Below are 15,119 nucleotides of genomic sequence, written 5' to 3'. Positions count from 1 at the left end.
TGGTATGGAATTCTGGAGTTATATTCCTATATTAATGACAACTATCTCTCATACCTGTCTGATTCCAAGGAACGTGTTCTGTCTGGGCCTTAGACCAAAGTCTCATGTTAGTAACTGACTGAGTGAAGGCAAACAAATTGAAACTTAATCCAGATAAGACAGAGGTGCTCCTGATTAATAAAAAAGGAGTTCACTTGTACTGGAAGGGGTTACATTTTCATTGAAAACGCAGGTCTGCAGCTTGAGTGTACTTCTGTATTCAGCCCTGAGCCTGAATGGAGATTTCAGCAGTGACCAGCAGTGTATTTAGACAGTTAAAATTAGTATGCCATCTGCATCTATTCCCTAGTTTGGTCTGGCTTCACTGACATATACCTTCATTGCATCCTGCTTGGATTATTGCAAATGTACTCTTATGTGTGACTGGTTTTGAAGAGTGTTTGGATATTTTACCTGGTTTATAGTGTTGCAACCAAACTGCTGACTGGTTCTGGTTACAGAAAACATATGATTCTCCCAAGTGAACTCTGTGAATCACACATTTGGGTCTTGTCCGCGCTTGCGTGGAACGTTCGGAATATTCTAAAGCTCTTTATCTGAAAGATCAAAAAGATACATTGCCCCCTTATGCGCATGAGCAACCTCCCTTTGCCTCCAGTTCCTTTTCATCCGCCATCGCTCACGGAACGTTTTCGGCTTGCTCCTCTTGGCTATTGCTACACGGTATTTCTACTCGAATTTCTCTTGCCCCCGACCACGGACTGTTGACTATTCTTCTGCTTTTCGGACTTTGGCTTGGTTTTTTCGCACGGTGTAGGTCTTTAAGACCTTAATTGGAGGCTTCCCGCCTCAGCGGGGAGGCCTATTATCGCCTCAGCGGGAGGCCCATTATCTACTTAACCTTAATAGTCCTGGGAACTTGGGCTTTTTAGCCCTCTATTATTGTGTTTATGCCAGTGTCCGGTCCCTTTAAACAATGCCAGGGATGTAATAAGAAAATTCCCTTTTATGATAAACATTCTTCGTGCCTTTTTTGTCTTGGAGAGGGGCATAATACGGCCGTTTGTTCTTTTTGTAAAGAATTCACTAAGGCGGCTCTTAAAGCGCGCCAGCAAAGGCTGAAACTTCACCTTTTGGAAAGATCCCTCTCATCAACTCATTCATCAGCTATGGAATCTGTTTCTGAGCCTTCTAGCACCCCTCGATCTGAGGCGACAGGCTCACTTTCTCTGGCGGGCACTTCTAAATCTGTTAAAACTTCAAAGAAGGCAACTGCCTTTCCCGCCAAAAAGGCTTCGACATCGACCGCAGGGAAGGAGGTCTCTAAACCCAAAAAGCCCGCTCACTCTAAGAAGGCAAAAACAAAGGATACTGTGGCTTTGCCGCCTGTCTCTGCCTCTCTTCCTTTCCCTATATTGGAGGACTCGTCTAGGGATAGGGATTCCCTATCTGAGGCAGCTCCATCATTGCCTCCTTCCCAACGTGTGGAAGACGACGGTCGACGTGGGCATTCTCCGAGCCCAGTCAGGCTTGAAGAGGCTGCATTATCCAGCCCTCATTCTGCCCCTATTGGCCTTGCTCCTGCCGGCCGGGCAATTGAGACGTCGAAGTCTCCTCCTCTGTCTCAAGAAGGAGAGGTCCCTCGTAAACGGACCTCAAAGAGGAAACTTGTATCCACCGATCGAGATGGTGGTTCCGACGTGGAGGAGGACTCACGTCGTAAAAGGCACAAGCATATGAAGACTAAGCACTCCCACTCCCGACGGGATCGTGCCAAGCATCGACGTCGTCATTACGACGCTGATGACACTTCTCCTTCTTCATCGTCGAGTTGCTGCAGGCATAGAAAGCGGCATTACTCATCCTCATCCACGACGTCGTCCTCCCCTTCGCCTGTACGACGTCGTAAATCTCATTCTACCCGTGCTACTCAGGTTGCTGACATTACTAAGAATGTTCCTCCTCCTTCGACGTCGAAGGCAAAGGGTACTGGTCCTCAGCTTTCTCTCGCTGAGGTCTCTGTTCATGCTCTGCCATCTGAAGAGGATGAGGAAGTTGGTGAACTTTCCTCAAATGAAGAAGAAGTGAATTTTGCGACTCAGCAGGGACAGTCTCCTATAGAAGCTGACTCGTTTGATTCTGACACTGGGAATCCTCACCCATCATCCCCTACTGAGGATTTCTCATCTTATTCTCAAATGATTGAGAGAATGACAAAGGCTCTTTCAATGCAGGCAAATATTCCACCTGCTCCTACTGATGATCCCATTTTTGGTGAAATTGATAAGGATTCTGCTCAGCCTCTGAGTGTCAATTATATTGCTAAACTTTATGCTTTGGTTATGGATGCCTGTTCCCAACCTGCTAACCCGGTTGCTGTCACACGCAGGACGGAAAACATGTACAGAGTTCATGGGGAAGAGGTGAACTTTCTGTCTAAACATCCAGCCCCCAACTCGGTTATAGTTCATGCCAATGCATCCAAAGCCTCGGGGAGGCCACATGTGACCCCTCCTAATAAGGAAGGGAGGAAATTGGACGTTTTGGGAAGGAAGCTTTATTCCTTTCAGTCTCTCTTGCTTAAGATCTTTAACTATCAGGCCATGATGGGTGCATATCAGAAACACTTATGGGACAAGGTGCTTCCAGCCCTACAATCAGCTCCCCCTGATATAAGACAAGATTGTCTTAATGCACATGCTGAGGCCATGACTCTTTCAAAGCATCAGACTCTTTCAGCCAGACACGCCACTGATGTGGCAGCTAAATCTCTTAATTCGGCTATTACTCTGAGGAGACATGCTTGGCTTAGAGCCTCAGGTATTGTTGAGGACATAAGGAAACAAATAGAAGACCAGCCATTTGACACAAAGGGTTTATTTAACGAAAAGACTGATGAATCCTTAAAATCCATACATGAAAGTAAGAAAACTGCCAAATCATACACTATACATCAGCAACCACGTTTCCAAAAGCATCAATGGCAACGGCAGTATCCTCAGTCGCAATATCAGCAGCAGGGCTCGCAATCTTTTCGCCAGTTCAGAACATCTGGTGCTAGATCCACTCAGCAGTCTTCCTTCACACCTGCATATAGACAACAACAGCAGACTAAACGTCAGTCTTTCCGTCCCCCTTCTAAGAAGTCCAGACAGTTTCTTTGACTTCGTGACAGTCACCGGCTCATGCCATCAAACCCGACTCTCCCCGTTTCTACAAAATTGGCAACTTATAACTCAGGACTCTTGGGTCCTCAGCATCATACAATTCGGATATCGTCTAGAGTTCATCAGACTCCCTCCTCTAGGATACCTCAAAGTCACAGCTTCCAACCCTGTCCTAGAGGAGGAGGTTCAGGCTCTGATCCAAAAGAAAGCTGTACAGGTGGTCCCACATCACGAAATCCCAAGAGGGTTCTATTCCAGGTATTTCACCGTCCCCAAGAAGGACGGAGGACTTCGCCCAATTCTAGATTTAAGAAAATTAAACACTTACCTACGACCTCGTCGGTTCCGGATGGTCACACTGGAATCCATCGTCCACCTATTGAGGAAAGGAGATTGGTTTACAGTCATAGACCTAAAGGACGCATATTTTCATGTTACGATTCATCACAATCACAGAAAATACCTGAGGTTTATCACAAACAAAACCCCTCTACAGTATATGGCCTTACCCTTCGGTTTAGCAACGGCGCCACGCACTTTTACAAAATGTATGGCTCCGGTTGCTGCCTTTCTCCGTCTACAAGGTGTAAAGATTTTTCCTTACATCGACGACTGGCTAGTGGTGTCACCTTCCAGAAGAAGGGCAGTTCAGGACACAAACTTCACTATACACACTTTACAAAGTTTAGGTCTCACCATAAACTGGGACAAGTCAACGCTAACTCCTTCTCAAGTGATGTCGTACATAGGAGCCACTCTGGACTCAAAAAAGGCAAGGCTCTTTCTGCCTGCGGACCGCATACAAAAGTTACAAAAGGCCTTGCGAGGATTCCTACCTTATGCTCTAGTGTCAGCACATCAGGCCGAACATCTGCTAGGCCTCATGGCATCAACAACTGCTGCCTTACCTCACGCCAGACTGAGGATGAGGTCACTACAGGCTTGGCTCCTTCATCACTTCAACCTGTTGTACGATCATCCAAAGAAGCAGTTAAGAGTCACCCCAGAATTAGCAAGGCAACTGCTGTGGTGGGGTTTTCGGCCACATCTTCTAATGGGCTGACTTTTTCGACCGCTGCGCCTATCGGTTCAAGTTACAACAGATGCGAGCCCCACGGGTTGGGGGGCTCATTGCAACGGCCACACTGTGAATGCTTTGTGGTCTGCTCGTCAAAGAGGCCTCCACATAAACCATCTAGAGTTGATAGCAGTGATAAAGGCCTTCAAGGCCTTTCTTCCCTTAATACAGGGTCGTGGTGTGCAGGTTGTTACAGACAACACCACGACCCTGTTTTATATCAACAAACAAGGAGGGACAAGGTCTCTTTCCTTGCTTTATCTAACTGTACTGCTCTGGGAATGGTGTTGTGTCCATCATGTGTATCCAGTGGCCATTCATATAGCTACGACCGAGAACACTCTCGCAGATACTCTAAGCCGTCAAAAAGGTCAGTCCCACGAATGGGAACTAAACAGCCTCATGTTTCAACAGTTATGCAACAGGTGGGGCTATCCTCAAATTGACATGTTCGCTTCTCACAAGAACAGGAAATGTCAGGCTTATGCCTCCAGAGCAGGGAAGGGTCCATCCTCCCTAGGAGACGCCTTCATGGTACCTTGGAAGAGACATCTCATTTACCTGTTCCCTCCGATTCCTCTGATTCAAAGAACCATAGTGAGGTTGATACAACACAAGGCCTCAGCTATCCTGGTGGCTCCATTCTGGCCGCGCCAACCGTGGTTTCCAGTCCTCCAAGAGATGGCCACAGACGTCTTCAGGTTGCCGATGTTGCCGGACCTGCTCTCCAGGGACTCAGGGTCAATTCTTCACCCGGACGTGGAATCCCTTCACCTGACCGCTTGGAGGATCTGCCAGAAATTAAAGAGATATTAGATAAGTCCAGGAAACCTTCCACTAAATCCTTGTACAAATACAAATGGGACAACTTTGTCCGTTTTGCTTCTTCTAAAGATCTTCAAACATCTCCTGTTTCTTTGAGAACCTTGTTGATCTATTTAAGGCATTTGTTTGACCTCGGTTTGTCTGTTTCAACTTTGAAAGTTTATGCGGCTGCTATAATTGCTCATCAGCCTTTTGGTTCACATTCTGCACGCTTGTTTACCCACCCATCTTTTAAGACTTTTTTAAAAGGACTTATGAACGCTCGCCCACCTGTAAGAGCTCCTATCCCTCAATGGTCTCTGACTCTTGTTCTGAATGCGTTAATGAAACACCCCTTCGAACCCATGTCATCCTGTGATCTCAAGTTTCTCTCCTTAAAGACTCTGTTTTTGGTGGCTATTACGTCCGCCAGGAGAGCCTCTGAGTTAGCAGCTTTAAGATCAGACTCACCTTATCTACAATTCTACAAGGATAAGGTAGTCCTCTTTCCAGACGTTTCCTTCCTTCCTAAGGTGGTTTCTGAATTTCACCTAAATCAGCCCATATCATTGCCAACCTTGTTCTCTGATCCATCCTCGGACATTGAGAGAATGCTGCATTCATTAGACGTCAAGAGGGCTTTGTCCTATTACGTTTCAAGGACTAAAGACTTTAGGGCTTCCCACAAACTTTTTTTGTGTTACTATGGATCACGCAAGGGGTCTGCTGCTTCATCTCCCGCCTTATCTAGGTGGTTAGTTTCCACTGTAGTTTTGGCTTACCAGCTATCCAAGAAGGATGTTCCTGAAGGTATTCGTGGACACTCAACGAGGTCAATGGCAACGTCTACTGCTTTGCTCCGGGGCGTCGACATACCTGATATCTGCAGGGCGGCTACCTGGTCCAAGGTGTCCACTTTTGTCACCCATTACCGACTTGACCTTCGGGCTAAAAAGGAAACATCCTTCGGAAGGGCTGTCCTCACATCAGTTCTCCAGTGACGGCCCACCTTCCGGTAAGTTAGCTTGTCAGTCACCCAAATGTGTGATTCACAGAGTTCACTTGGGAGAAAGAGAGGTTACTTACCTGTAAATATGGTTCTCCAAGTGATACTCTGTGAATTCACACATACCCTCCCATCCTCCCCACTGTCCGTCACTGCTACTAGGTGCACGCCTCAAGACTAGCGATGACGGATATGTGGAACTGGAGGGAAAGGGAGGTTGCTCATGCGCATAAGGGGGCAATGTATCTTTTTGATCTTTCAGATAAAGAGCTCTAGAATATTCCGAACGTTCCACGCAAGCGCGGACAAGACCCAAATGTGTGAATTCACAGAGTATCACTTGGAGAACCATATTTACAGGTAAGTAACCTCTCTTTCCCTAGTTCAGCAGCTTCTCTAGCTGCTGGTCCATTTCTGGGTCCAATTCAAAGGGCTGCTTATGACTCTACCCAGTGAGGTCCTGTTGCCAAAGTGATATTTGGATAGAGGTCTCTTGAGTCCCAGTCCATCACTTTATCCCCTACACCACACTGTGTGTTCCTCCTCTTGTGTCCCTCCTCAATGAGGCTGTGAGAGCAGTAGAACTGAAAGGGGGGAATCCCAGAAGATCTGGTAGTTGTTAATATTGTTATTTGTTTACTTTCTTTTTTAATGTTATACTCAGTGTGTGTTTCTAATTGTGTTCATTGTGTTATTTTAATTAGTTATGGGTCATATGGGGAGAAAGATAGCATGTAAATAATTGAAGAAAGGAGCATGGAAAACATTTGCCTATATAACTCATGGAATATTAGAGATGATTAGTATACTTTTTAGAATTTGTAGAGACAAGAATAACATGACCTTAAATAACCACTTATTTTCAAAATATATAACAACATAAATAATAGACACAATCAGAACACAACTACGTTTCAGTATTTATGGATGGCATCCATGATTTTATATTTCCATTAAAGAAAGCATTAAAGTTGATCCAATTTGAAAGATGGCACTTACCCTCTTTCCCTGAAAATAAGACAGGGTCTTATATTAATTTTTCCTCAAAAAAAGCATTAGGGCTTATTTTCAGGGGATGCTGTATTTTTTCATGTACAATCTACGTTTATTCAAATACAGTCATGTCATCTTCTTCTGGTTGCTGCACAAGGGTGGAGGGCAGGCTTTCACTTAACTAGGGCTTATTTTGGGGTAGGACTTATATTACAAGCATCCTGAACAATCATGCTGGGACTTATTTTCAGGTTAGGTCTTATTTTCAGAAAAACAAGGTATATACTTGCAAACTCAAGTGCCCAGCTGAATTCTTTGATAGATACTGTTAGTCTACATCAGCCCTTTTCCAACCTGTGTCCCTCTGGAATATTTGCAGGAGCTGATGTGAGTTAAAGTCCCAAACATCTGGATATGCTGGAAGGATCTGGTACCAATTGCTGGAGGCTGTGTGGGGAATATTTTCATCCTGTTTATCTTGCAGCTTTGCAAGATGGCTGTACTTAAACAGTTCTATTACTGTTGTCACTTACTGTAGATATATCTCAATAAGGATGTTAGCATACCAAAGCATTAACAGTGGCAAAGTATGTCTTTCACAAACTGATTCAAACCACTAAAGTTTTGTTTGACAGTTTGCTTAGAATGCAGAGATCTCCAATGGGAAATTTTTGGAGTATGTGTTAAATGCAATTGTCACACTGCCGGATGAATATTGAAAATTCATCCAACATTGTAATTATAGATTGAATTAAACATATACCCATAAATTTCTCTTTAGATAACTAGAAGAAGTGTCTGTTGGTAGTTAATCTGTTTATCCAGATGTTATACATTTATTTGTTCACTTTTACCAGAAGTGACTGCTCTTTTTGTGAAGATTCTCCACCCATATAGTATTTGTTAGAATATCTGCAATAAATACACCCTGTGTGGTTACTAGTGTATGTAGTCTCCATGTATTGATGATAGTAAGCAGTCTTTCTGCATTTTTAAAAAGTTGTTTGAGCATCCTTCTTGCCAGGTTGGGAATATAATTATTTATCAGGTCTCCCCAGTACTTCAGTTGAGGAGATTCTATAGCAGTCCATAATGCCTCAACCTTGCTTCATGCACCTTCTATTTCCACATGTTGCATTTTGTAATCTGCAGTCAGGTGTTCTTGAATTTGATACTATTATTGTAATCTGTACAATGGACACCTGTGTATTTTAAGATTTTTTTTCCTTATTTCTACATACTTATTTCTACAGTTAGAGTTTAGTTTTGGTCCAAATGGGGCCCCCAAAGCAACTCATAGCCACTTTCCTTGGCATTGCTCACATGTGCACACACATTGGACCTAATAGAGTACATGTAGTCTTCTTAATATGTGCACCAGACTGAAAACTGTATAGTAAGTTGTAGTCAACTTGCCTCCTGCCAGAGATGAAATGCATTTCCTCTCTCCTTGTACACCCCTAAATATATGTTCTGAAGGTCAGGAGACACCTGCAAGGAGCTGAAGGGGAGAGTGGAAGAAAGGAGGGTTTTGTTTGATGGCTGTTGTGGGTTTTTCGGGCTTCTTGGCCGTGTTCTGAAGGTGTTTTTTCTAACGTTTCGCCAGTCTCTGTGGCCAGCATCCTCAGAGGACAGCAAACTGTGCTCTGGTTTTGTTTGACTTTAGATGTTAACCATATTTGCCTGACTTTTTCAGCATAATGAGAATGCGTGTACATGGTAAGTAGTTTATGAAGTGGTTCTGTAGATGTTATCAGATTAATCTTTGATGACTCATTAATATATTTGAAGGGATCCTCTCTGACTACAGATTTAAATTTATGTTTACTTGAAATTGTCCTGTAAATCTAAAGAGGGATGCAGAGCCTATTTTTGAAGCATAAAATGCAATCGATTTACTTGGTGGATAGACTCTTAAATCCCTAAGCAATTTTTAATGACACAGTCTAATCAATTGATATCAAGCCTAATAGCCTGATGACAGCTTCAAAAAATCAATAATTGGATTAACCTCAGCTGTTCTGATAAGGCAAATCAAGTGGCCTTCTCTTTTCTTTTGAAATTCATTTGTACAGAAATCATGAACAGAAAATGACGTGGAGCAAGTTAGTTTCAATTTTCTGTCTTTAACATTTAGTCCACGGTGTCTCCTTTATCAAAATATAGAAATCTGAAAGCACAAGAACATTTCTCATAATTTGTTGTTGTGGCACACTATTGCTGTGTCAATATGCCAGCAAGGCAAACTTAATATTCATCTCATTGCTATCTTGAACTGGAATAAAATAGAAATGATGAGAGTAAACAAGTGGGAACAGAGTGTGAAATTATGCATAATGGGGAAAATACTTTTTCTGTCTGCTACTTCATCTCCTAAGCAGAGGTTAACTGTATAATTAATAACTGTATTTTAACAATACTAATACTAGGTATGTTAAACATTTTCAAAGTTTTAAAATATATAGGCTGGGAACACTTAGCTAAACAAACTGGCATTCAGATTGTTAGAAGAAATAGCAGTGGTGAGCGGAAAGCTGTCTGTGCAGCTCTCGTTTTCTGCATTTTGTTTTCTTTGATGTCATTGAAACCATGAGAGCCAGACTTCATTGTGTTGCTTGAGTGACCAGCTATGCTTCGGTTTTCCACAATTACTATTGGCTTCTGTCTTCACTTTAGGTGTCACTGCTGATTAACTCAGACACTTTGACCTTACAGCTTCCTCTCAAAGGCTTGACCTAAAGTCTGTGCTTAAAACTATTTTGCTGTTAGCACAGGATGCCGAGGTTATTGTTTCTAAATGTAACAGTGCTCTCACAGGATTTCCTCCCTCGAATAGCTACTCCTGCCTAGATTAATGTGCTAGGTGTCTGGAGCCCACTTGCTGCTTTGTAACACAGTACCGCAAGCATGCATGAGCTCAGAAGTTGCTGAGTGAATAACTGGCCGAAGACAGCTGACTGTTTCTCTCCAATCAGATAAAGTGTGATGTAAGTCTTTAGCAGCTGCTAGGATCTGAATAAGTGCGCTGAAGTCTAAGATAGTACAGCATGGCTATATTGTTGTGGGAGGAATGAGGGGGAAGCAATGGACGAGTCAAGCATTCTGAGGAGGCGAGGGCTTCAGGTAAGATTCATAATTTATGATGTTTTCTCACTAAAGAATTATTGTTGCAGAAGTTTGATATGTAGTCCTATACTGTGCAAAAATGTAGGGACAGTTTTAATGTGTAGGTTGTGATGCCATAAGTATAGAATGATAGATGGCTCAGCAGAGAAGGATTTGTCAGAAAAGTGCCTGATTCTTCTGCATGAGAGAGGTGAAGTAATATGCTCTCTGGTAACTTTTCCCTGAGCACAGAAAATATACAAAAGTGATATTTTATCAAATAGATATAGTGACAGCATGTCTATACAGGCATTTTTAAAAAGAATCTTAAACCAAGAAGTATTTAACATTCAAGTAAATGTGTCCAGCTGTTGATAGTAGTAACACTTGGTATTTAATAACATTCAAATGTTTTCTTTTCAATTTTGTGCAGCTAGCAGTAATACTTGTTTTAAGAATAGACCACACTCTTACCATATTGTGTTGTTTACTCCACATAGAGAATGATAATTGTCTGTGTAAATGGAGACAAACTAAGCTATTATTTCATTTTCTGGGACTGTGTGCAAAATGATGCCATTATTTGAATGCTGCAAGGAAAACATTAATATTATGTACTAAAATGCTGTATTTAACAACTAAGACATGAGTTGTTAAATATGTTCACATGTTATGTCTTTTGTTTCGGTTAATGGATGTCACTTATAGCGAGTTTTGGCAATTATTATCTTTATTCAAGTTAGTGAATTAAATATTCAACTCTGTATTTATATGAATTTTGATATAGCCATTTTAAGAAAAATATATAGTTTTTACAAAGGAAGATGAATGTAATTTCACTTTAAAAGTTTGCTGTCTGTTTTAAGGAAACAACACTCTTTAGGTCATTCATCTTTGACTAAACTTCCTTTCCTGTGTTCTGATAAATTCAGTAATTTCTGTGTAGTACAATGAATTATATTATATTCATTTAATAGCTTTTTTGCATCTTTAATGTGCCACAAGTTTTTAAACTTCACAACTGGAAGATCTAAGTCTTAGTAAATTTTGTTTTCCAACCATAATGTGCTATGGAGTATGGTCATCTCAACAAAGAGGAACAATGTCATCTCAAAAAAGATAAATGCTTGACAATTTGAGCCACTTGAAGCTTTTTGATCAGATGGCTTTTAGACTTTGTGGAGCCTTTCTAAACACAATAAGGTTTTCTTTGTTGTCTTTGTAACTATAGGAAGGAAGAGAAGTTCCTAATAAAGATTTGGATTTTGAACTCTTCTAGCCTAAAACATTGGCATGAATGTAAACTAAATCCTCTTTACTGTTGTTAGAAGTATCAGTACATGTCTTGGAAATATGATTTATGTGGTTTACATTTTTAGTAGGTATTATGATTAGCCAAAGCAAGTACTGTACTGTATGTGTTTTTTCTGAAGTACATGAAATGTCTTTTTCTTTTTCAGTTTCTGAGAGATGTTTTTACAAAACATTTTAACAATTCTTGTACATTGTTTGTCTTCCTAACTTTACTGAACCTTTTTTTCTTATACTGTATTTCATAACTTCTAAGAATGTATCAAAATCAAGGGGTTTTTTTGTACCTAAATGAAGAAGGATATGTGTGCTGATGTACTGTTGTTTCTTTATTGCATTATTTTCCGGCTGCCAGTGTGCTTGAAAAAAACCCTTAACCATTAAGAATTTAAACACTGATAGCACATAACTAGGTATGCTTGTTCAGCTGTGCCTGTATATTAAGGAGCACCTTCATGTTTAGATTTATCAGTTGTAATATATTCAAAGGGTTGCTAAAACTGTATAATCCTTCAGAAGAATATATCTGACTTGATATAAGGTCACTGCAGAGAGGCCTCTGATAAATATAATGAGGTAGCAGTTACTTTTATGTGGGGAAACAATGCAATTAGTGTTGGTAGACTGGAACATTAAAGATGCTTTTACTCTTCTCTCAGTATGTAAGGAAGCATGAACTGCAGGGTGAGAATGTGTCAATATTGGATTGTCTGGCTCACTTGCATGGCTCAGCTTTTAACCCCACACCTCAGCTTTTAACCTCACAATACTGTTTTTCCACAGGCCACTTATATGTTTTTTTTGGGGGGGGGGGTAAATGTGATTTCTGTGTATTGTGCAATCTATTGGTGTAAAAACTGCAGTGGAAAAGGACTCAGTTACAAAAACTACTTTGCAAAATTTCTATTTCAATCACTGACCTTAGGCATGTGAAGTGATATTGATTGTGCAGACCGACTATTGTGGTTCTTCTTGGTTTCTCCTTTTTGGGGGGATAGTTGGTTAGCTAATTTTTTAAGAATGACTTTTTACATGCGCCTTTGAATCTCCTAATCTCTGAAGAAGTATGCAATTTTTAAAGTTTTAAAACTTGCATTCTTCACAACCATACAAATATGGAAAAAGAACTTGGAACAACAGCATGACCTTCTGTGTCTCCTGCTACTACAGTACTGTGGTATAACTTTCACCATTTGCTGGTAGTACTAAAAACAGAAATGATAACGCACACATGCCATTTTAAATTCCTCTTCTTTCCAGTTAAAATACTAAGCATGAGGTTGTGGCTCCTAGACATGGGATATTCGTATTCATATTCCTAGGGATACAGATATGAATATCGGCACCAAAGGTGCCTGGAAAGTCCAGTCCCTTCCCCCCTGAATTGGCAGGTCCAATTATTAGTCACTGCATGATGTGTGTGGCCGACATTGTTCTCTTCATGCCAATTGCAGAGGTAGTGTGGCTAGCACTTCCCTGCCTCCCCACACAGCTGACCGCTCAATCCAGTTTCCTCACTGGAGTGGTTGGTTGTGTGAGGAGATGGGGAAGTGCTAGCTGGACTACTTCTACAATTGGCACAAGAAAAACGGTGCTGGCCATGAGTACTGTGTGGCCACTCATAATTGGATCCGCCAGTTCAAGGGAGGGGGGGATTGGGCTTTGCAGGAACCTGTGGTGCTAGTACTCATATTTATATGCCCAGGGATACAAATATAAATATCCCATGTCTATTACATTGCAAACACAGTAGTCAGAATTCTGTTGGGGTTTGCATAAGAGTTGTGTAGTTTGCAAGAGCTGATTGTGGCTAGTTGAAAGGTGCTGGGGGAGGGTATTGTTCCCATGTCACCTGCCCGACTGCACAAGTGAAATTCATCTGAGCACCTCAGCCACAATTAGCAGCAGCAAGATACACAAACCTACACAATCATCACAGTCATTCCAGCTGTATGTTCATTCATACCATTATGCATGGCAGTTGCATATAAAAATAATATAGGTGCAGCTGTGGCTTGGAACTAAGTGATAAGCCAATCTGTCAAGAATCTGTGAACTCTGGTGAAATTTCTTGCCTGCACTCAGGAACAAAACAAAAGCATTTTTCTTGCAGTTTGCGTGAAATGTCTGAGTGCAAAACTAGTGTCTTCCTATCTGCAAAGCAAAGGGCACTTATACTGCAAACCAGAAGGACCGGTTGATGGAGCAAAAAAGACACAGACTACTCAGTCAATGCTTTTACAGTACTATTAAACAGGGCCACAGTACTTGTAGTTTAGTCACATGGTGTGTATACTCTGCATACCTGCCTCCCCAAAATCACTCCCACAAATATGAAAACTCTTGTCAAGACTGATAGAAAATATCTCGCTGACTCACCAGTTAAGAATTTTTGTTTGTTTGCTTTGTTTTTGCTTAGAATAGGAAAATAAGCAAGAATTTACACCTTTGGGTTTACATTTACAGTAGGACTGCTGTATCTATGTGGGGTTGTTCCCCCTGTGGATGCAGAATACCACAGATAATAGTGAAAGCGTAATAGGATGGTAAAGAAAAAAAATCTAGAAAAAGTATTTCCACCATGTATTAGCAGAACTGACCACTAGAGGGAGCCAGAGACCATGCTATGTATTCCTCAACAAGAAGACTATTTCTAATACTTTTCTTCTGTTATGTTCACACCATGGATAAGTGAAACGATGTATATTAATCCTGTATATACAGCGTCCTACTGTACATTTACCTTGCAATTAGCTCCATTCTGAATAGAATCAATTTAGAAATCACATAATCCCATGGTGTTTGCGTTGGTGTATGCATCCTCTTGGGAAAACTTGTATTTGATACTTTGTCCTGAGCCATTCTGCCGTCATGCTAGCCATTCCTCCCTGCTGCTATGGTGAGGAGAGAGAGAGAAAGAGGGATCCAAGCCTGGATCCTCATGAATTCACATGTTTTTAACATGTTTTAACATGTTTTTGCCACCAAACACTGTCAAATTATAAGTCCCATTTTTACCTACAGAGTATAACACAAAAATGAAGGGTGCATGGCTTTGCAGTGGGGCAGTAACACTGATCCAAGCATGGATCCACATAATTTTAACATGGGATCATCCCTCAGCCATTGTCCAACCTGTAGGCAAAGATGGTGCCTATGATTGAGAGTGATTTTGGATGATCCTATGTGAAAAACATGTGGATTCGTGAGGATCTGTGCCTCAAATCCATTTTTTTTGCCCAAAGACAACTTAGGGGTTACTATCAGCTGCCTGGTTTTCCAAGCAGCCCTGCTGTTTTTTTTCCTGCATTGTCTGCCCATTTTAAACTTCTTTCCATGAAAAGACTACACGGGCAAGAAAAGTTGGGACAAATAAGGCAAGGCAAGGAAGAAAGGAGAGGCAGAAGAATACAAAGAATAAAGAAATAAATGCCTCCCCTCTGCTCCTGGGTCATTCTCAGCTAATTTCAGAGAAATTCAGGATGGGCAGGGGAAAGAAGCAGCGGGGGGACCACCATTGCTGCCACCCCAGCCTCTGCCTCACCTCTTCCTTCCTTCCTTCCTTCCTTCCTTCCTTCCTTCCTTCCTTCCTTCCTTCCTTCCTTCCTTCCTTCCTTCCTTCCTTCCTTCCTTCCTTCCTTCCTTCCTCCCTCCC

General features: G+C 41.6%; 2 protein-coding genes across 13 annotated transcripts in view; both read left to right on the top strand.

Annotated features, from left to right (window-relative positions):
• The window catches only part of MAST4 (microtubule associated serine/threonine kinase family member 4), a 329,916-nt gene that overhangs the window by 81,581 nt on the left and 233,216 nt on the right, over window positions 1-15,119 (top strand). For 2 of the 12 annotated variants that reach the window (XM_078384533.1, XM_072992695.2), the window contains exon 1: window positions 9,929-10,171. The exons of 4 other annotated variants lie outside the window; for them this stretch is intronic. In XM_078384533.1, coding sequence (XP_078240659.1) covers window positions 10,133-10,171 — 39 coding nt within the window. In that variant the 5' untranslated portion in view covers window positions 9,929-10,132. Of the gene's footprint in view, window positions 1-9,928; window positions 10,172-15,119 lie in introns of those variants that run through there. 6 more of the 12 variants (XM_078384534.1, XM_072992694.2, XM_078384536.1 and 3 more) reach the window with 4 other exon arrangements.
• Window positions 4,719-6,415, top strand: LOC144586384 (uncharacterized). The gene is made up of 2 exons (XM_078384539.1): window positions 4,719-6,064; window positions 6,318-6,415. Exon 1 carries the CDS (start codon window positions 4,719-4,721, stop codon window positions 6,048-6,050), a length of 1,332 nt encoding a protein of 443 aa, XP_078240665.1. The 3' UTR covers window positions 6,051-6,064; window positions 6,318-6,415.

This window comes from Pogona vitticeps, chromosome 2, assembly GCF_051106095.1.
Source record: "Pogona vitticeps strain Pit_001003342236 chromosome 2, PviZW2.1, whole genome shotgun sequence".
Classification (NCBI taxonomy): domain Eukaryota; kingdom Metazoa; phylum Chordata; class Lepidosauria; order Squamata; family Agamidae; genus Pogona; species Pogona vitticeps.
The sequence above is the reverse complement of the archived record's forward strand: the minus strand, read 5'-3'. Positions and strand labels throughout refer to the sequence as shown.